Source organism: Orycteropus afer, unplaced genomic scaffold, assembly GCF_000298275.1.
Source record: "Orycteropus afer afer isolate SDZICR_OR568_19922 unplaced genomic scaffold, OryAfe1.0 scaffold00184, whole genome shotgun sequence".
In the NCBI taxonomy this organism is placed as follows: Eukaryota; Metazoa; Chordata; class Mammalia; order Tubulidentata; family Orycteropodidae; genus Orycteropus; species Orycteropus afer.
In genome coordinates this window covers 4,476,091-4,497,029 of record NW_006921771.1, presented here as the reverse complement: position 1 = coordinate 4,497,029, position 20,939 = coordinate 4,476,091, and the positions used below count along the sequence as shown (strand labels likewise).

The window sequence follows — 20,939 nt, the reverse complement described above, 5'->3', positions numbered from 1 at the left end:
TTGCTTCCAAATGCCTTTTTTTTTTTTTTTTGCTTTCTTCTTCGCTTCTGATGCTAGGAGACCATTAGCTGCTGCATCTTAGATGGCTGCTTGAAAGCTTTTAAGACCCCAGTCACTACTCATCAATGTAGGATGTGGAACAAGGCTTTTATGTATTTTGTTGTGCTAGTTGAGTCTGGCATCCCCCAGATGGTCCTAAAATGGTAGATCTATTGGATCTCTCTCCCATAATGTCTGGTAGTCTGTGAGGGATTACTCTGTGTCTGTATTCTATTGTTTCTGTAAGGACTGCAGGTATTTTGTATCACTGGTGTCTGCGCAAGATTAGCCTCAGCTGAATGATGGGCATTTAGGTTTCCATCTCTTTGCTATAGTGAATTGTGCTGTGATGAACATAGGTGTACATATGTCTGTTCATGTGCTCTCTCTCACCTCTTTAGGATATATTCCTGGTAATGGAATTGCTGGGTCAAATAGTACTTCTATTTTCAGTGTCTCTTGCTATTATACTTCCCTTCTTCTTCCACCTCCACCCATCTTCTCCTCTCCCCTCTTTTGCCTGTTTGTTTGACTTCCTTCCTTCCACCCATCCATCCATCCTTCTTTTCCGGTTGAGACATATATTATCTTTGTTTTCTTTGTTTGATAAACTGACTTTAGAAGTAACTAACCTTTGCCTATCTTATATATTGTTGTTGTTGTTACATGCTGTGAGTCAGACCTGACTCATAGCGACCCCTCCTTGGGTTTCTGAGGCAGTATCACTATAGAATTAGATTGCCCAACCTTCCTTCCGAGGAGTGGCTGGTGGATTTGAACCACCAGCCTTTTGGTTAGTAGTCAAGTGCTTTAGGCACTATGTTTTCAGAGCTCCCTATATATATTGTTATATGTATATATATTGTTATATGTATATATATTGTTAAAAACATAAATTATCTCTGTGCATTTCTAATTAAAAGTAATGAATAAATAAACAAACCAAAAAAAGTCACTGCTGTCCAGTCAGATCTGACTCACAGTGACCCCTCCTTGGGTTTCCAAGACAGTATCACTGAGGAAGTAGATTGCCCAACCTTCCTTCTGAGGAGTGGCTTAGAAGTCAAATGTCTTAAGCACTACACCAGCAGACCTCCTAATGAGTACAGACACCTGGTGGCATAGTGACTAAGGCATTTGACTGCAGTTCAAACCCCCCACCAACCACTCCTCAGAAGGAAGGTTGGGCAATCTACTTCCTTAGTGATACTACCTCGAAACTCAAGGAGGGGTTGCTGTGAGTCAGATCCGACTAGACGGCAGTGAGGGTTATTTTTGTTTTGTTTTGTTTTTAATTCTCTTTCACTCAATCTTCTTATAATTTCCTTTGAAATAAAAGAAAAGAAAAGAAAAAAGTAGTTTATTAAGGCTAGGCCATGTTAAGAACACAAAGATAAATTTCATTTAATGTGCTGAAATTTCATTCATGTTTTTCTAATTTAAACTTTTATATTTCTTTTGTTCTAACAATTATGCTTATTAGTTATTTTTATAAGTAACAAACATTTTCTAATATGATTCCTTATTCATTTCCTTTCTGCAATAAGTTGATACTATTTTTAAATTTTTGCTAATTAATTCTAGCAACAACACATCCAGTCCAGATCTTTCTCTGCTGGTTTGACAAGTGCCTCTAGCCTCATTTTGTAGAAAAAGTAATTAGTAAATGTCTAAAGACTTTTCAGACCTAAAAGTATGAGAGTTGTATGCAATTAATGGTAAGAAGTTAATTCACAAGAAACAATAAGAGGAATATTATTAATACTCATGAAATTAAATGCAAGCTCCTTTATTATTTGTATGGTAATAGAGCTACTCCTATTTCCTTTAGCTTAACATTTTTATGAGACCATGCCTTTGATTTGTTTACAGATTTTTAAATTTATTTCAGGAAAATACAGTTAAAAAAAAAAAAAAAGAATGCAGGAGGCTCTGTTGTGAGTCTTGCTTTTGCTACTAATATGATGTGTGACTTAAGACTTACTCTATTTAGTCTTTATTTTCCCTATCTGTAAAAGGGGAAACTAATGCTGACTTAGAGGACTATGTCCTCTGCTCTACAGTATACACCCCATGCACTCTTTTGATTTATTGTCTCAGTTGTTTGTTTTCTACTATTAAATCTTTGAGTATTGATTTTGTATTATTTGTTGGGTCTTAATCAGAAACTCCTATTTTCTTTGGTTGAATCTCTCCTGTGTTCCTCAGAGAGTCATCTCACCTCATATCTTTTAGCCCATCTTTGTTCTCAACAGATTTTCATCTTGATTTGTTGATTCAGTTTCAGCAATCTCAATTCTAATATTCATTGCTCCCAATAGTTATGTTAATCAATCTACTACAGCATTTATAGCTTTGAGATCTTCTATTTGAATCTCAGTCAGCTTTTAGTTGAAGCAATTTCTTCTCAGTTGTGTATTAGAAGAGCAGTACAGCAAAATAGAGTGGTGTGGGAGACACAGAACTTCATAATAGGGGAAAACAGGCTTTGCATTAAGAGAAATCTGGCTTTGTAATGCAACCCTGAGAAAACTACTTAACTCTGAGCCTCAGCTTCCTCATCTATAAAATACAGATAAGAATACCTTAAAGTTGTTGTGACAATTAATTAATATACATAAAACATGCATATCATGGTTAGTTCAGTAGTATTGTGGAAAGGTCAATAAATGACAGTTATTTTTAGGAATTAACTGTTCTCTGAATTCTTACATTTTTGAGGGAATGATCATGTAAGAATTAAACTTTTTCTAGGATCATACTACTTTATCATTTGTGTTGCTGAACTTTCACGAGTCCCATATTATTTTCAGCTTCCTCATTTTCTCCCTAACTACAATTTTTATCTTCAAGCACTCTGAAAATATTTTCATCTTAAGTTATTAGTATTTTAATAAAATTCAAGGGAAAAAAATGCTACTCTGTTAAATTCTTATTATTATGGAAAAATAGCCTTTTGATCTCTCATTCCCAAATTTAGTTGTTTTCCTTAATACCCCCCAAGGGCAAAACAGTGTTTTAATATCCATAAATGATTATGCAGAGACAATACTGTCTATGAAACTAAGGAATCTTTGGTTATATCACACATTCAAGTTTAGGAAAGAAGTTTAAACAGTGATTCCCAGAAGTCTTCAACACATTAAGGCCTGTGGCAGGGTCAGTCTTCTTCATAGTGGTGTCCCCAGAATCAAGTACAGTATGTGAAGCAGCACAGGTTTTCAATATATGTTTATGGAATGAAGAAACTACTGTACCCTGCAGATTAGTAAAAGTTCCTTTAGTGTTTATAATAGATTGGAGAAAACAGAGTTCTGTCAGCAAAATATTTAGGTAAACACTTAAACAAAGATGTGGGGGGAAAGAAAAAACCCTTTACTTCAGGATTTCTCAGAGGTTTTTATATTCTAACATGCATTATGGACTTAAAAGACAGGGATACAGTCTTCAAAATTGCCAGACGTTTTTAGACACAGAACTCCTTTTGTCTTTTGGAAACCATTTAATACTTAGCAAGACTCTCATTTCTTGCAGAATCATCTTGGAATGTGTCGAATCATCTTGGAATGTGCTGATCAGCACTGATCTCATGGACTAGACTCCATAGGAAGATTTTCTTAATATATAAAAACACTAGAATATTTGGGGATTTTGACCTCTTTATCGTATTATTTTACCATAAAGAGAGTAATAAGTTGGGATTGCTGTCTATGCCATATAATGATTTGACTCAACATTTCTTTAAGGCAAGTTACCAGAGACAATACAGGAATGAGACTCTGAGCCGGAGTGCAGTTCAGTTGCTGGTAGGTGCAGCAGGAAGCTTTGGTGAGAAGAAAGGAGAGTAAGTATGTTGTCAAGAGATGGCTTCCATTTTATGCCACTGCATTTAGGAAATGATACAACTCAGTTTTCTTGCTTTTCTCTGATAACTTGGGATCATGCACTATACTGTGTCCATGTCAATGCATACTCTTCCCCCTACACTCAATCAAATCATCTACTTTTCACTTCCCAAACTTGCTCTTCTCACTCACAACATCTGCATTTGAGCAAGCTACTCCTTCTGACTAGAATGGTCTTTCCTTATGCCTCCCCCACTTCCCCCACTCCCACTCCCCCAAAAAAACTATGGTCAGAAGTATAACCAGAATGTTCCTTAGAAGTGAGAATGACCAAACTTCATCTCTCTTGTACTTTGGTCATGTTGTCAGAAGAGACCAATCCCTGGAGACAGATATCATGTTTGCGGGAAAGTAGAGGGTCAGGAAAAAAGTGGAAGACCTTCAATGAGATAGATTTGCACAGTGACTGCCACTGTGCATGTTTAACAATAGCAATGAAGGAAATGATAACACAATTCATAAACAAAATGAGCTCAGCACAGAAAATTATATTGAACAAAGAGATCAGCAACATCACAGAGAAACACATAACAAAATGACAACAACAAATTCATAATTGTCAATAATCGCACTGATTGTAAATGGAATAAATGTACCACTGAAGAGACAGAGAGTGGCAGACTAAGTAAACATAACCCATCAATATGCTGTCTACGAGAGACATACCTCAGAGACAAAGACAAAGATAGACTAAAAATCAAAGGTTGGAAAAAGATATATCATGCAAAAAGCTATCAAAAAAGAGCAGGAGTGGTAATATTAATTACTGGTAAAATTGACACTAAGACAAAAACCACCATAAGAGACAAGGAAGGAATCTATATGATGATCAAAGGATCAATTGAACAAGAGTCCATAACTATAGTAAATATCTATGCACCTAATGAAAGAGCACTCAATGAAACACATAACTAGACTTTAACAGAATTGAAAAGACAAATAGATGACTCCACAGTCATAGTAGGAAAGTTTAATACACCACTTAATGAAAGAAAGAACTGGAAATAAACTCAACAAAAACACAGAAGACCCAAACAATACAATGCACCAACTTAACCTTATAGACATCTACAGAGTACTTAACCCAACACACCAAAATATACATTCTTTTCCAGTGCACATGGAACATTCTCCAGGATAGACCATATGTTAAACCACAATAAATTAAAGAACATTGAAATAGTGAAGAGCATCTTCTCAGATCACAATGCTATAAATTTAGAAATCAATAATAGGAAGATCAACACAAAAAGAGCAAACACATGGAAAATGAATAACACCCTCCTTGAAAACAATAAGCAGCATCACAATAAATGGAGAAAAGATTGAAGTTGTCAAAGATGTCACATTGCTTGGTACAATCAATGCCAATGGAAGCAGCAGTGAGGACATCTGACAACATATAGCTGACTGGCTGCAAAGGACCTCTTTCAAGTGCTTAGGACCAAAGATGTCTCCTCGAGGACTAAGGTGCACCTGACACAAGCCATGATATTTTCAATCAGCTCATATGCATATGAGAGCTGGACAATGAAAAAGGAAGACCAAAGAAGAATCGATGTTTTTGAGATGTGGTGCTGGCAAAGAATGCTGCAAGTACCATGGACAGGTAAAGGAACTAACAAATCTGTCCTAGAGGAAATGCAACTGGAATGCTCCTTGGAAGCGAGAATGGCCAGACTTCGTCTCACCTACTTTGGTCATGTTGTCAGAAGAGATCATTCCCCAGAGAAGGATGTCATGCTTGGTAAGGTGGAGATGGATTGACACAGTGGCTACAGTGATGAGCTCAAGTATAGCAAGGATCATGGAGCTTGTGCAGAATCGGGCAGTGTTTTCTTCTGCTGTGCACAGGGTCAGTATGAGTCAGAGATGACTTGACGGCATCTAACAACAACAATAGAAAAATTAAAAATGAAATTAAAAATTCCTTGTGAAAACACAACATGTCACAATCTTTGGGACACAGCAAAAGCAGTGATCAGAGGGCAATATATAGCAATAAATGCACACATCCAAAAATGAAGAAAGAGTCTAAATCAACACCTTAACCCAACATCTCCAACAATTAGAAAAAGAGCAGCAAAAAAAGCCTACAGTCACCAGAAGAAAAGAAATAATAAAGATTTGAGCAACAATAAATTAAACAACAAATAGACAATTAAAAAAAAAAAAAGACGGTTGTTATGTGCCGTCTAGTCAGACCTGACTCATAGTGACCCCTCTTGGGTTTCTGAGGTGGAAAGACTATGGAAGTAGATTATCCAACCTTCCTTCTGAGGAGTGGCTGGTGGGTTTGAACCACCAGCCTTCTGGTTAGCAGTCAAGTGCCTTAGGCACTACTCTACCATGGCTCCTTCAACAAGACTAGACATTAATTTTTTTCAAAATGTTAATAAAATTGACAAACCACTGGCAAATTCAACAAAGGAAAAGAGGGAGAGAACACAAATAACACAAGTAAAAAACAAAATGGGCAACGTCACAACAGAACCAAGTGAAATAAAAATGATAATATCAGGGTATTATGAAGAACCATACTCCAACAAATTTGAAAATCTAGAAGAAATGACAGATTTCTGAAAATCATACTACTTACCTAAACTAACACAGACTGAGGTAGAAAATTTGAACAGACCCATAACAAAAGAAGAAATTGAACAGGTCATAAAAAAAATTACCAACAAAAAAAGCCCTGGCCCAGATGGTTTCACTGGAGAATTCTACCAAATATTCAGAGAAAAACTGACACCAATCCTACTCACACTATTCCAGAACATAGAAAAGGATGAAGTCCTCCCAAATTCATTTTATGAAGCAAACATGACCTTGATACCAAAACCAGATAAAGACATCACTCAAAAGGAAAACTACAGACCAATATCCTTCATAAATATAGAAACAAAAATCTTCAAGAAAATCCTAACCAATCAATTCCAAAAACATATTAAAAAAAAATACATTATGACGAAGTGAGGTTCATACTAGGTATGCAAGGATGGTTCAACACAAGAAAAATAATCAACAGCATCCATCAAGGACATCAAGGTTCTACAAAACACGACATAACATGGATGAACTTAGAGGACTTTATGCTGAGTGAAGTAAGTCAATCACAGAAAGACAAACAATGTATTAGTTCATTATTGTAATAAGTCAAGGAAAGGTTTATATGTGGAAGGAAATTTTCTTTGTTGGTTACAAGGGGTGGGAGGGGAAGGGAAGGAACACTGCTAGATAGGTAGAGACAAGTATTAATTTGGGTAAAGGGAAGGGCAATGTAACAAATGTGGGTGATCAACATGGTGGCATTGAGGCAGACGAAAACATAGAGATGTCCATGGGAGATACAAACAAAGATGAATCCTTTCGCACATAGAGTACTGTGTTGTCAGTGATGTTAAGCATTACGTTACAGGTGGATAGATGGACAGATAGCCTGAATGATCAAGTATGTCTAGACAGGGGATGTGCCCATTATCATGTGTAGGGTTAGCAGACAATGTTTCTACATGCTTATTTGTATCTGCCGTAAGAATGTCTGGGTGTATAGTAAAGTTGACAAGGGGCAAGGTTGTTGTGGCTTCTTGGCCACAGTCAGCTACCCAGAGGGAGCAGGTAGTTGGATCTGTGGGCTTGGGACCATGGTCACAGGGGACATCAAGCTCAATTGTCATAACATACTACACAAAAACATTATTCTACACCCTACTTTGGTGAGTAACGACTGGGATCTTAAAAGTTTGCAAACATCCATCTAGATGCAACAATAGGTCTATCCTTGTCCAGAGCAAAGAAGGATGAAGAAAACCAAAGACACATTGAAACAATTAGTCCAAGGGTCTGGTAGACCATGTGATCCTCAGGCTATAGGACCATGAGACCAGAAGAACTAGATGGTGTCCAGCTACCACTGTCAACCATTCTGAGAGGGACCAGTGCAGGAGATCCTGGTGGGGAATCAGGGGAATTAAATATGATGGGGCAAAAAAAAAAAAAAAAAAAAAAGACCAGGTTTGCTGGTCTGATAGAGCCTTGTGAGACCCTTGAGGCTGTGGCCCTTAGCTATCCTTCAAGTCTGAAATTGAACTCAGCTGTGGCTTCCAACCAAACAATAGACAGGTATATGGGGTGAATATTTACGTCAGGTAGATACACCTTCTGGAGCATGGAGCAGTCAATCATGGGAAAACAGAAGAACAGCGTTTACACAGGGAGATAGCTCAAAGAGTGGGAGTGCATGGTGAGAAGGACACAAGGAAGAGGTAACTACAGGGAGGAAGTGGGAAGATAGCTGTTACATTGTGGGGAATTGCAGTCAAGGTCATGAGACAAAATGTGTATGAACTGCTGTATGGAAAATGAATTTGCTCTGTAAACTTTCACCTAAATCACAATACAAATTCATTAAATAAATAAATAAAGTTTGTTTAAGATTTCTTTCTTTTTTCTTTTTTAGATATATGAGTCCTGAGACAATAAAGAATTACTCTGAAAGCAAAAAATCATCTTCCATTGTGAGAGCAGTACTACTTAATTTGGTGTACAATACTAGAAAGGAAAAAGGGGTGCCATCAAGGTAAGTACTTTTGAATCTTACTAAAAATGGTGTCATATTTACAGGAAATTCTCTATTTATTTTGAAGTTTATATTCTAGAAACTTTGCAAAATATTTTGGTGAGGTCTACAATGAAATTGCTCCCACCATGCAAAAATTTTCTTAAATAAATGAGATCAGTAAAACATATTTTATGGAGATATAATTCAAATAACATAAAACTAATTGCTAACCATTTAAAAGTATAAAATGCAGTAGCATTTAGTACATTGATGTTGTACAACTATCACCTCTGTCTAGTCTATCTAATTTTCATCACCTCAAAAGGAAACTCCATACCCATTAAGCAGTTACTCCATTCCTCTTACTCCTCTTCCTCCATTCCCTGGCAACCACTAGTTCTTTCAGACCCTATTAATTTACCTATTCTGAATGTTTAACAATAGCCGTGGAATCATATAGTATGCAGCCTTTGGTGTCTGGCGTCTTTCACTTCCCATAATATTTTTAATGTTTCTTCACATTGCAGCAAAGGCACACTGGTGGTTAAGGCATTTGTCTACTAACCAAAAGGTCGGTGATTCAAACCCACCAGATGCTCTGAGCAAGAAAGATGAGGCAATCTGCTTCTATAAAGATTTACAGCCTTGGAAACCCAATGAGGGGTTGCTATGAGTTGGAATTGACTCGATGGCAGTGGGTTTGGTTTTTGGTTTGTCACATTCTAGCAAATATCATATATTTCTTCTATTTCATTTGTTTTTATGGCTGAATAACATTGTGTTGTATGGATATACCACAATTTGTTTATCCAGGCATATGTTGATGGTCATTTCGGTTGTTTGTATTTTTCACTGTGAGCATTCATGTAAAAGTATCTGTTTTAATACCTGCTTTCCTTTCTTTTGGTTATATACATAGAAGTGGAATTGCTGAATCATATAATTCCATGCTTATTGAGGAACTGCCATACTGTTTTCCACAGCATCTGTACCATTTAATATTCCCACCATTAATATATGAGGGTTGCAATTTCTCCAAATCTTTCACAACACTGGTTATTATCTGACTTTTTTATAGTCGTCCCAAAGCAGTGAAAGGGTATCTCATTGTAGCTTTGATTTGCATTTCCATAATAATAAGCCCTGGCGGTGCAATGGTTAAGTGCTCAACTGCTAACCAAAAGGTTGGCAATTAAAATCTACCCAGTGACACCACATGAGAAAAGACCTGGTAACGTGCTCCCATAAACATTGTAGCCTTGAAACCCTATGAGTCAGTTTTCCTCTGTCCCTGATGATATAGTGGTTAAGGCATTTGGCTGCTAACCAAAAGGTCTGTGGTTGAACCCACCTGCCAAAGAAAGACGAGGCAGTCTGCCTCCATAAAGATTTGCAGCCTTGAAAACTGAATGGTGGTCACTATGAGTCAGAATCCACTTGATAGCAGTGAGTCTGGTTTTTGAGTTGTAAGGTCCCTATGAGTTAGAATCGACTTGATGGCGCAGAACAAGAACCAGAATAACAAGTGATGTTGAACATCTTTTCATGTATTTGTTGCCATTTGTTATCTTCAGAGAAATGTCTACGGAAGCTCTTTGCCCACTTATAATTGGATTATGTGTCATTTTTGTTGTTGAGTTATAAGAGTTCTTTATATATCCTAGTAACTAGACCTTTATCAGATATAGGATTTAGAAATGATTTCTCCCATTCTGTGGGTACTCTTTTTACTTTCTTGATAGTGACTGTTGATATATATATGGTTTTCATTTTGTTGAAGTCTAATTCATTTTGTTTCTGTTGTTTGTGCCTTCAGTGTAATTTCTTAAAATCTACTGCCAAATTAAGAGTAAGCATTACCCCTATATTTTCTTCTAAGAGTTTTAGAGTTTTAATTCTTTACAATTAGTTCTTTAATTTATTTATTTTGAATTAATTTATGGTGTGAGGTAAGGGTTGCATTTCATTCTGTTGCATGTTGATATTCAGTGGCCTCAGAACCATATGGTGAAGAGGTGACTCTTTTCATGCTCAATGGTCTTGGCAAAATCCTAAAATCAATTGATCATACATATATACATTTACTTCTCAGCTTTCAGTTCTGTTTCATTCATCAATCTATCTTTCTTTGTTCCAGTGTCACACTATTTTGATTAATTTGAAGTAACATTTGAATTAAGACGTTTGAGTCCTCCATAATTATTTTTCGAAATTGTTTTAGTTATTCAGTGTCCCTTGTAATTTCATATGGATTTTAGAATTAGCTTGTCCATTTCTGCCAAAAAAAAAAAAAAAAAAAGTCATTGAGATTTTGATAGGAGTTGTATTTGATAGGAACAGAATCTGTAAATCACTTGGGATAATATTACCATTTTAACAATATAAATCTTCCAATTCATGAACATAGGATGGCTTTTTATTTATTTAGGTCTTCTTTGACTTTTTACAATGCTTTGTAATTTTCAATACACAAGTCTTTCACCTACCTGGTAAAATTTATTGCTAGATATATACATTTTTTTCCCTCAACTTTTTTTTATTGTGATTTGGGTGCAAATTTGCAAAGCAGAATCATTTTACTCTCCACAGTTCATACACATTTGGTTTCACAGACCCAATTACAATCCCAACAATAAAAAGCTCTCCCCTCTCCTCCCTGTGATTACCCCTTCCCTCTGTCCTCCTTACGCAATGTATGCATTCCTGTCATCCTGCTTTCCCTCTATGAAAATGATGTCCTTCTGATGTCTCATGCTTGGATGATGTAAGGGGTGCATCTCTCTAGAGCAGATGAGTACATCTCCCTGGGTAAGTGTTCTGCTCATTGGCCTTTCTACAGTTTGGCTGAGAGCTAATCCATGGAAGTGCGACAAGTTCCAGACCTGAAGGATAACCAGGGACCAAAGTTTCGGGGATTCTACCAGTCTCTATCCAATCAGTAATTCTGGTTATTTTTGTGTTTTTGAATTTTGTTCCAAATTTTTCCTCCCACTCTATCCAAGATCTTTAATTTTGATTCCTTTCTGCGTGGTTGGAATTGGTAGCTGGGCACTAGCTAGTTCTTCTCACCTCAGTGAAGGCTGCTCATGAAGGCTGGTACATTATATATTTGCACTAATTATTCCCATGTGACTTTGATTTTCTTCACTCTTCTTTGCTCCAGATGAGGAGAGACCAATAATGGCATCTTAGCTGGCCACTTGAAAGTTTTTAACACCCCAGCCTCTGCTCAACAAAGTAGGATGTTAAACAAAATTTTTATGTTCTATGCTGTGTCAAGGAGCTCTGGTGGCATAGTGCCTAAGGCATTTGACTGCTAACCAGAAGACTTGTGGTTCAAACCCACCAGCCACTCCTCGAAGGAAGGGTGGGCAATCTACATCCTTAGTGATACTGCCTCGGAAACCCAAGGAGGCATCTTTGTGAGTCAGATCTGACTCGATGACAGTGAGTATGGTGTGCCAATTGAGCTTGATGTCTCCCAAGACCATAGTCTTGAGCCCACAGGCCCAGTGACTCACTCCCTCAAGGTGCTTGGTTGTCACTGAGAAGCTTACTTGAACCTGTCCCCTGTTGCTTGTATAATGTATTTGAATATCTTTGTAGCACAAATACAAGTGTAAGAATATCATTAGCCAAATCTGTCTATGGTCTTGGGTATATTCCCGTTCACCTATGCACACCTGATCCTCTCATCTATCTATATGTTTACCCATAGACTAGTGTTTGTTGTTACCAGTAATGCTGTAGTGTATATGTAATAGCATATGCCTCTATTGTCTACACCTTTTGTGCACATTTCTGTGTCCTCCTTTTCTCTATTATTATTGTACTGGTCACAAAAATGTGTTATATTGCCTTTCTCTTCACCCAAATCAACACATGACTCTTAACTAGTCAGAAATTTTCCCTCTCTTCCCCTCCCATCCTTGGTAACCAACAAAGTAAATTTCCTTCTGTCCATAAACTTTTCCTTGACTTTGTATGATAATGGACTCATACAATATTTGTCTCTCTGTGACTGATTTATTTCACTCAGCATAATGTATTCCAAATTCATCCATGTTATGAGGTGATTAATGGATTCTTTGTTATTTTTTAGTGTTGTATAGTATTCCATTGTGTTAATGTACCATAGTTTTGCTATGCATTCATCTGTTGACAGGCACTTAGGTTGTTTCCATCTCTGCTACAGTGAATTAATTGTTCTGTGATAAACAGGGGTGTGCACATGTCTATCTGTGTCGTGGATCTCACCTCTTTAAGATATATTCTTAGTAGTGGAATTGCTGGATCAAATGGTATTTCTATTTCCAATTGATTAAAGAAATGCCATACTATTTTCCACAATGGCTGTATTATTTTACATTCCCACTAGCAGTGTATGACATTTCCAATCTCTCCACACCCTCACCAGCATTTATTATTTTCTGCCTTGTGGAACTTTGCTATTATTGCTAGGGGTAAGATGATATCTCATTGTTGCTTTGATTTGCATCTCTCTAACGGAGCTCTGGTGGTATAATGCCTAAGGCATTTGACTGCTAAACAGAAGGCTGGGGGTTCAAACCCACCAGCCACTCCTCAGAAGGAAAATGGAGAAATCTACTTCTGTAGTGATACTGCCTTGGAAACCCAAGAAGGGGTCTCTATGAGTCGAAATCAACTCAACGGCAGTGAGTTTGGTTTTTTTGTTTGAGTGGCTACTGATCGTGAGCATTTCCTTGCGTGTTTGTTGGCTTCCTGTATATCTTCTTTAGTGAAGTGTGTGTTCATGTATTTTGCCTATTTTTGAATTGTATTGTTTGTCTTTTTGATGTTGAAGTGAAGTTTTCTATTAATTTTAGAGATAAATCCCTTGTCAGATATGTTATAGCCAATTTTTCCCAATCTTTAGGTTCTCTTTTCACTCTTTTGAAGAAGTCTTTCAAAGAACATATGAAGTAAATTTTTAAAAGGTCTCAGTCATCGAGTTTCTCGTCTGTTTGTGCATTTTAAGTTATGCTTGACAGTCTATTTATGCCATAAATTAGGGACCCTAGGTTTTCCCCTTTTTTATCTTTGATGAACTTTATGGTTTTGGGTTTTACACTTAAGTCTTTGATCCATCTTGAGGTTTTTTATTTTTATTTTTTATTTTTTTGTATGGTGTGAAGTATGGACCTTGTTCCATTTTTCTGCAAGTGATATCTAGTTTTGCGAGCACTATTTATTAAGGAGACTATCTCTCCCCAGCTGCCCAAAGATGGATGGGCCTATTTCTGGATTCTCCATAATGTTCCACTGATCTATTTGTCTATTGTTGTACAAATACCATGCTGTTTTGACCCTTGTGGCTATATAGTAGGTTTTGAGATTGGGTTGTGTGAAACCTCCTACTTTGTTTTTCTTCTTCAGCAGTGCTTTGCTTATCTGAGGTCTCTTTCTTTTCCATATAAAATTAGTGATTGTTTTTTCCATGTCCTTACAGAATGCTTATGGAATCTGGATTGGGATTACATTGAATGCATACATTGCTTTGGGTAGGATTAACATTTTCACAATATTCAGTTTTCCTATCCATGAACTTGGCATGTTCTTCCATTTATACAGGTCTCTTATAGTTTCTTGTACTAGTGTTTTGCAGGTTTTTTGTATAGGTCTTTCATGTCCCTGGTAAGATTTATTCCTAAGTACTTTATGTTTTTGGTAGTTTTTGTAAATGATATTGTTTTCCTTTTCAGAGATCTCTTTGTTGATGTAGAGGAATCCAACTGATTTTTGTATGTTGACCTTGTATCCTACCACTTTGCTGAATTTTTCTTTTAGTTCCGTTAGTTTTCCTTCTGAGTCTCTCAGGTTTTCTACATATAGGATCAAGTCATCTGCAAATAGAGATAGCTTCACATTTTCTTTGCCAATTTGGATGCTTTTTATTTCTCTTCCTTGCCTTATTGCCCTGGCTAGGACTTTCAATACAATGTTAAATAGAAGTGGTGATAGAGGGCATCCTTGTCTGGCTAGCATTCACAAGGGAAATCCTTTGAGTCTTTCTCCATTGAGAATAATGTTAGCTACTAGTTTTGCATATACACCCTTTATTGTGTTGAGGAATTTCCCTTCTATACCTATTTTGTTGAGAGTTTTTATCAGGAATCAGTGTTGGATTTTATCAAATGCCCTTTCTGCATCAATTGATATAACCATGTGGTTCTTTTCCTTTGTTTTATTTATGTGATGGATTACATTGATTGTTTTTCTGCTGTTGAACCATCTTTGCATATCTCATGTGAATTCCACTTGGTCATGGTATATTAATTTTTTTTATATGGTGTTGGATTCTGTTAGCTAGGATTTTGTTGAAGATTTTTGTGCCTAAATTAATGAGGGATATTGGTTGGTGGTTTTCCTTTTTAGTGGTGTCTTTACCTGGTTTTGGTATCAGGGCTTTGCTCGCTTCATAGAATGGATTTGGGAGCATTCCATCATTTCCCGTGATCTGAAATAATGTGAATAGTAAAGGTGCTCTTCTCTGAATGTTTGATAGAATTCTCCAATGAAGCTATCTAGGCCAAGATTTTTTTTGTGGGGGAGTTTTTTTATAACATGCTCAATTTCTTCTTCTGTTGTGAATCTGTTCAAGTATTCTGTCTCAGACTGTGTTATTGTATGTCAGTCTTGTGTTTCTAGAAATTTGTCCAACTTTCTCGGTCTTTGAATTTGTTGGAGTACAATTCTTCATAATAATAGTCTATTATTCTTTATTTCTGTTGGTTCTATTGTGATGTCACTCATTTCACTTATTGTTTGTGATATTTGCATCTTCTCTTTCTTTTTCTTCGCTAAATTTGTCAGTGATTTGTCAATTTTGTTAATGTTTTCAAAGAACCAGCTCCTTGTCATGTTGATTTTCTCTACTGTTTTTTTTCTTTTGTTTTTTTCTGCTTCATTTATTTCTACTCTGATATTTATTATTTCCTTTCTTCTGGATACTGTAGGTTCTTTTGTTGCTCTTTTACTAATTGATTTGTTGAATGAAGATTTTGATTTTGACTCTTTCTTCTTTTTTGATGTCTAATTTATTGCTATAAATTGGCCTCTGAGTACTGTTTTTGCTGTGTCCCAAGGGTTTTGGTAAGTTGTCTTTTCATTTTCATTTGTTTCTAGGAACTTTTCTATTTCACACTTTATTTCTTCTGTTACCCAGTAGATATTGAGCACTGTATTACTCAGTTTCCATGTATTTTTTTTTTCACCCCCTGGACATCTTGTGGCATAGTGCCTAAGGCATTTGACTCCTAACCAGAAAACTGGCAATTCAATCTCACCAGCCACTCCTCAGAAGGAAAGTTGAGCGATCCAGTTTCATAGTGATACCACCTCAGAAACCCAAGGAGGGGTTGCTATGAGTCAGATCCAAACCAGTGAGTTTGGTTTTTAGTGGGTTTGGTCTTCCCATTATTGATTTCTAATTTTATAGCATTGTGATCTGAGAAGATGCTTTTTAATATATCAGTGTTTTAAAATTTATTGAGGCTTGTTTTATGGCCTAATATATGGTTTATTCTGGAGAATGATCCACATGCACTGAAAAAGAATGTTTATTGTGCTTTTTTTGGGTGGAGTGCTTTGTATATGTTTATGAGGTCAAGTAGTTTGATTATGTTGGTAAGATCTATATCATTGTTCTCACATAATTCTCACATTCAGCAAGTACAGTTATGTCATCAGTGCATCACAGGTTGTTAATGATTCTTCCTCCAATCTTGATGTCACATTCTTCTTCATATAGTCCAGCTTCTTAGATTATCTGCTTAGATACAGATTATTTTTTTCTAATAGTAATGTCCTTCATTGAAAATGGTGTGTTAAAGTCTCCTACTATTATTGTATAATTGTCTATTTCTCTTTTCAATTTTGAACACAATGTTGTTGTTGTTAGGTGCAGTCAAATCATTTCCAACTCATAGCAATACCATGCACAGCAGAATAAAATACCATCTGGTCCTTCACTAGTTCTGTGACCTTGCTATACTTGAGCTCATCTCCGCAGCCACTGTGTCAATGCATCTCATTGAGGGCCATCCCCTCTTTCATCAACCCTCCACCTTACCAAGCATGATATCCTTCTCCAGGGAATGGTCCCATCTGACAACATGACCAAAGAAAGTGAGACAAAATCTGGCCATTCTTGCTTCCAAGGAGCATTCTGGCTGCACTTCCTCCAGGACAGATTTGTTAGTTCCTTTAGCAGCCCATAGTACTTTCAGCATTCTTCGCCAGCACCACAACTCAAAAGCTTCAATTCTTCTTCTGTCTTCCTTATTCATTGTCCAGCTCTCACATTCATATGAGGTGATCAAAAATATCATGGCTTGGGTCAGGTGCACCTTAGTCCTCAAGGAGACATATTTGCTCCTCAGCACTTGAAAGAGGTCTCTTGCAGCCAATTTGCCCAGTGCTATATGTTATCTGATGTCCTGAGTGCTGCTTCCATGGGTGTCGATTGTAGAACCAACAATGTGAAGTCTCTGACTTCAATCTTTACTCCATTTATCATAAAGCTGCTTATTGGTCCAGTTGTGAGGATTTTTGGTTATTTATAGCGAGATGTAAGACATACTTCAGTCTGTATTCTTCAATCTTCATTAGTAAGTGCCTCAAGTAATTCTCACATTCAGCAAGTACAGTTATGTCATCAGTGCATCACAGGTTGTTAATGATTCTTCCTCCAATCTTGATGTCACATTCTTCTTCATATAGTCCAGCTTCTTAGATTATCTGCTTAGATACAGATTAAACAAGTATGATGAAAGGATACAAACCTGACATACTCCCTTCTTGATTTTAAACCATGCAGTGTCCCCTTGTTCTGTTCAAATGACAGCACTCCTGGTTTATTTCGGGTTCCTCATGAATATAATCAAGTGTTCTGGAATTCCCATTCTTCTCAGTGTTTGTCCACAATTTGTTATGATCCACACAATCAAACACTTCTGAATAGTCAATAAAACACAAGTAAACATCTTTTTGGTATTCTTTGCTTTGAGCCAAGATTCATTTGACATCAGTTATAATGTCCTTCATTGCACATCCTCTTCTGAAACCAGCTTGCATTTCTGGAAATTCTTTGTCAGTATACTGATGCAACTATTTTTAAATTATCTTCAGCAAGATTTTACTTGCATGCGATATTAATTATATTGTTTGATAATTTCCACATTCTGTGGGATCACCTCTCTTTGGAATGGGTACAAATATGGATCTCTTCCAGTCAGTTGGTCAGGTAGCTGTCTTCCAAATCTCTTGGTATAGCCAAGTGAGTGCCTCCGGCAGGGCATCCGTTTGTTGAAACATCTCAAAAGGTATTCCATTAATTCCTGGAGCTTTGTTCTTTGCCAATTCCTTCAGTGCAGCTTTGACTTCTTCCTCCAATACCATTGGTTTTAGATCATATGCCACCTCCTAAAATGGATGAAGATCAACCAGTTCTTTTTGGTACAGTGACTTTGTGTATTCTTTCTATCTTCTTTTGATGCTTCCTACATCATTCAATATTTTGCCTGTACAATCTCTCAGTATTGCAACTCAAGGGTTAATTTTTTTCCTCAGCTCTTTTCACTTGAGAAATACCAAGCCTGTTCCTTCCTTTTGGTTTTCTAACTCCAAGTCTTTGCACATTTCATTATAGTAATTGGCTTTGTTCACTTGAGCTGCTCTTTGAAATCTTCTGTTCAGCTCTTTTATCTTGTCATTACTTCATCTGCTTTAGCTACTCTCTGCTCAAGGGCAAGTTTCAGAGTCACTTCTGACATCCATTTTGGTCTTTTCTTCCTTTCTCCTCTTTTTAATGACCTCTTACTCTCTTCATGGATGATGTTTTTAATGTCACCCCACAATCTTCTGATTTTCAGTCATTGGTGTTCAATGTATCAAATTTATTCTTTAGATGCTCTTTAAATTCAGTAGTGATATATTCCAAGTCATATTTTGGCTCTTGTGGACTTGTTTTTATTGTCTTCAACTTCAAGTTGAACTTGCATATGAGCAGTTGATGGTCTGTTCCACTCCTGGCCTTGTTTTGGCTAAAGATATTGAGCTTCTCCGTTGCCTCTTGCCACAGATGTAGTCAATCTGATTCCTGTGTATTCCATCTGGTGAAGTCCACATGCATAGCTGCCATTTGTGTTATTGAAAAACAGGTATTTACAAAGAACAAGTCTTGTAAAATTCTATCACACAATCTCCAGCATTATTTCTGTTACCAAGGTCAAATTTTCCAACTACCAGTGATTCTTCTTTGTTTCCAACTTTTGCATTCCAGTCACCAGTGATAATTAACACATCTTGATTGCATATTCAGTCAATTTCAGACTGCAGAAGTTGATTAAAACCCTCAGTTTCTTCATCTTCGGCTTTGGTGGTTGGTGCATAAATTTGAATAATCGTAGTATTAACTGGTCTTCCTTGTAGGCATATGGATATTATACCATCACTGACAGCATTGTAGGAGCTCTGATGACGTAGTACCTAAGTCATTTGACTACTGTCCAGAAGACTGGTGGCTCAAACCCACCACCACTCCTCAGAAGGAAGGTTGGGCTATCTACTTCTGTAGAGATACTGCCTCAGAAACCCAAGGAGGGTTTGCTATGAGTCAAGATTGACTCAATAACAGTGAGATTGGTTTAGTTTTGGACTGCATTGTATTTCAGGACAGATCTTGAAGCATCCTTTGTGATGATGAATGCCATGCCATTCCTCTTCAAATTGTCATTCCTGGCATAGTAGACCATATGGTTGTCTGATTCAAAATGGCCAAAAATGGTGCATTTCAGCTCGCTATTGCCTAGGATATCAATCTTTATGTGTTTCATTTCATTTTTTATAATTTCCAATTTTCCTAGATTCATACTTTGTACATTCTGTGTTTTGATTATTAATGGATGTTTGGAGCTGTTTCTCCTCAATTTGAGTCATGTCATGTCAGCAAATGGAGGTCTCCGAAGCATTGCTTTATCCATAACAGTAAGGTTGGTTCTACTTTGATGACACAGCTCTTTCCCAGTCGTATTTTGAGAGCCTTCCCACTTAAGGGGCATCAGACAATATTTCCAAGCTATTCATAAAGTTGCACAGTAATGTATCAGAGAGTATTTCTCTGATATTCATAAAGTTTTCCCTGGCCAATTCTTTGAGAAGTGGATGTCCTCTTCTGTCTTCCTAGTCTGTCTCAGTCTGTAAGCTGCATTGAAACCTGTGCACCTTGTGCAACCTTGCTGGTGTTTGAAACACAGGTGGCACAGCCTCAAGCCTCACAGCAACACGCAAGCCACCACAGTATGACAAATTGACAGACAAGTTTGTCTCCCTTAGTTGTTCAAAACCTCCCCAATTCCTGCCTCTTGAGGGTGGGACCTGTGTCCCTCCCCTTAGCTAAGCTCCCTGCCTCTCTGTCTGGCGTCACCTGTCTTTTCTTTCCCCTGCTTCCTCCTTCTTGGGGGGTGGGGCCTGTGTCCCTCCCCTTACCTGATAATCAGTAGTGTTTGCTTTATGTATTTTGGAACTCTTTCATTGGGTTCACAGATATTTATTATGGTAATGTCCTCTTGGTCAATTGACCTTTTCAACATCATCCAATGTTCCTTTTTGTCCCTTATTCTGATTTTCACCTTGGAGTTTATTTTATCAGAAATTAATATTGCCACTCCTATTTCTTGTTTTTGGTTGCCATTAGCTTGATGTATTTTTTTCCATCCCTTGATTTTTAATTTATTTTTATCTTTGTCCAAGGTGGGTATCTTATAGGCAGCATATTGGTACATCTTCTTTTCTTATTTAATCTGTCACTCTCTTTTTCTTGACTGGTGCATTTCGTTCATATAAATTGAGTGTAATTAATGATAGGTATGAGTTTATTGCTATCATACTATTGCATTTTTTGTTGTGTGTTGGTGCTTTCTTTGTTCTAAATATTTTTCTTTGCTGAGTTCATTTTGTTATCAAGTATTTTTTTGTCTTTTCTTCATTATTGTTGGTTTTGTGCTTACTAAGCCCTGTGATTTTCTTCTTTCTTAGTTTAGTTAGAAGGCTTATTAATTTTCTTTGTGGTTATTCTTTAGTAAATTCTTATCTCCCTAAGTTTGGAACAGTCTGTTCTTTATAGACATCATCCTGATTTTCTCTCCATTTGGAAGTTTTGTAATTATAACATTTATTCCCTCTATATGCTTTATTGCTGGTATCATTTACAGACTGAGTTCTCTATTTCTCTACTTACACTTTTTTGTGCTTATATTGAAATTCTTTTTCTGGTTTGGTTTCTAGGTGGTGGTGTCAAGCATCTTGATTTTAATTTGTTATTTTCTGTTGGAAGGACTTTCTTTGAAGGTCTTCCTTTAACATTTCTTGTAGGGCTTGTCTGAATTATTGGTAGAATTCTTCAGTGAAGCCAT

The 20,939-nt window shown here is 36.9% G+C and overlaps 1 protein-coding gene across 1 annotated transcript in view; it reads left to right on the top strand.

The window, feature by feature from the left end:
- Window positions 1-20,939, top strand: part of SLC9C1 (solute carrier family 9 member C1) — a 173,010-nt gene that overhangs the window by 95,200 nt on the left and 56,871 nt on the right. Inside the window, exons 13-14 of the mRNA XM_007947443.1 lie at window positions 3,786-3,883; window positions 8,404-8,523. Of these exons, the coding sequence (XP_007945634.1) occupies window positions 3,786-3,883; window positions 8,404-8,523 (218 nt within the window). The remainder of the gene's footprint in view (window positions 1-3,785; window positions 3,884-8,403; window positions 8,524-20,939) is intronic.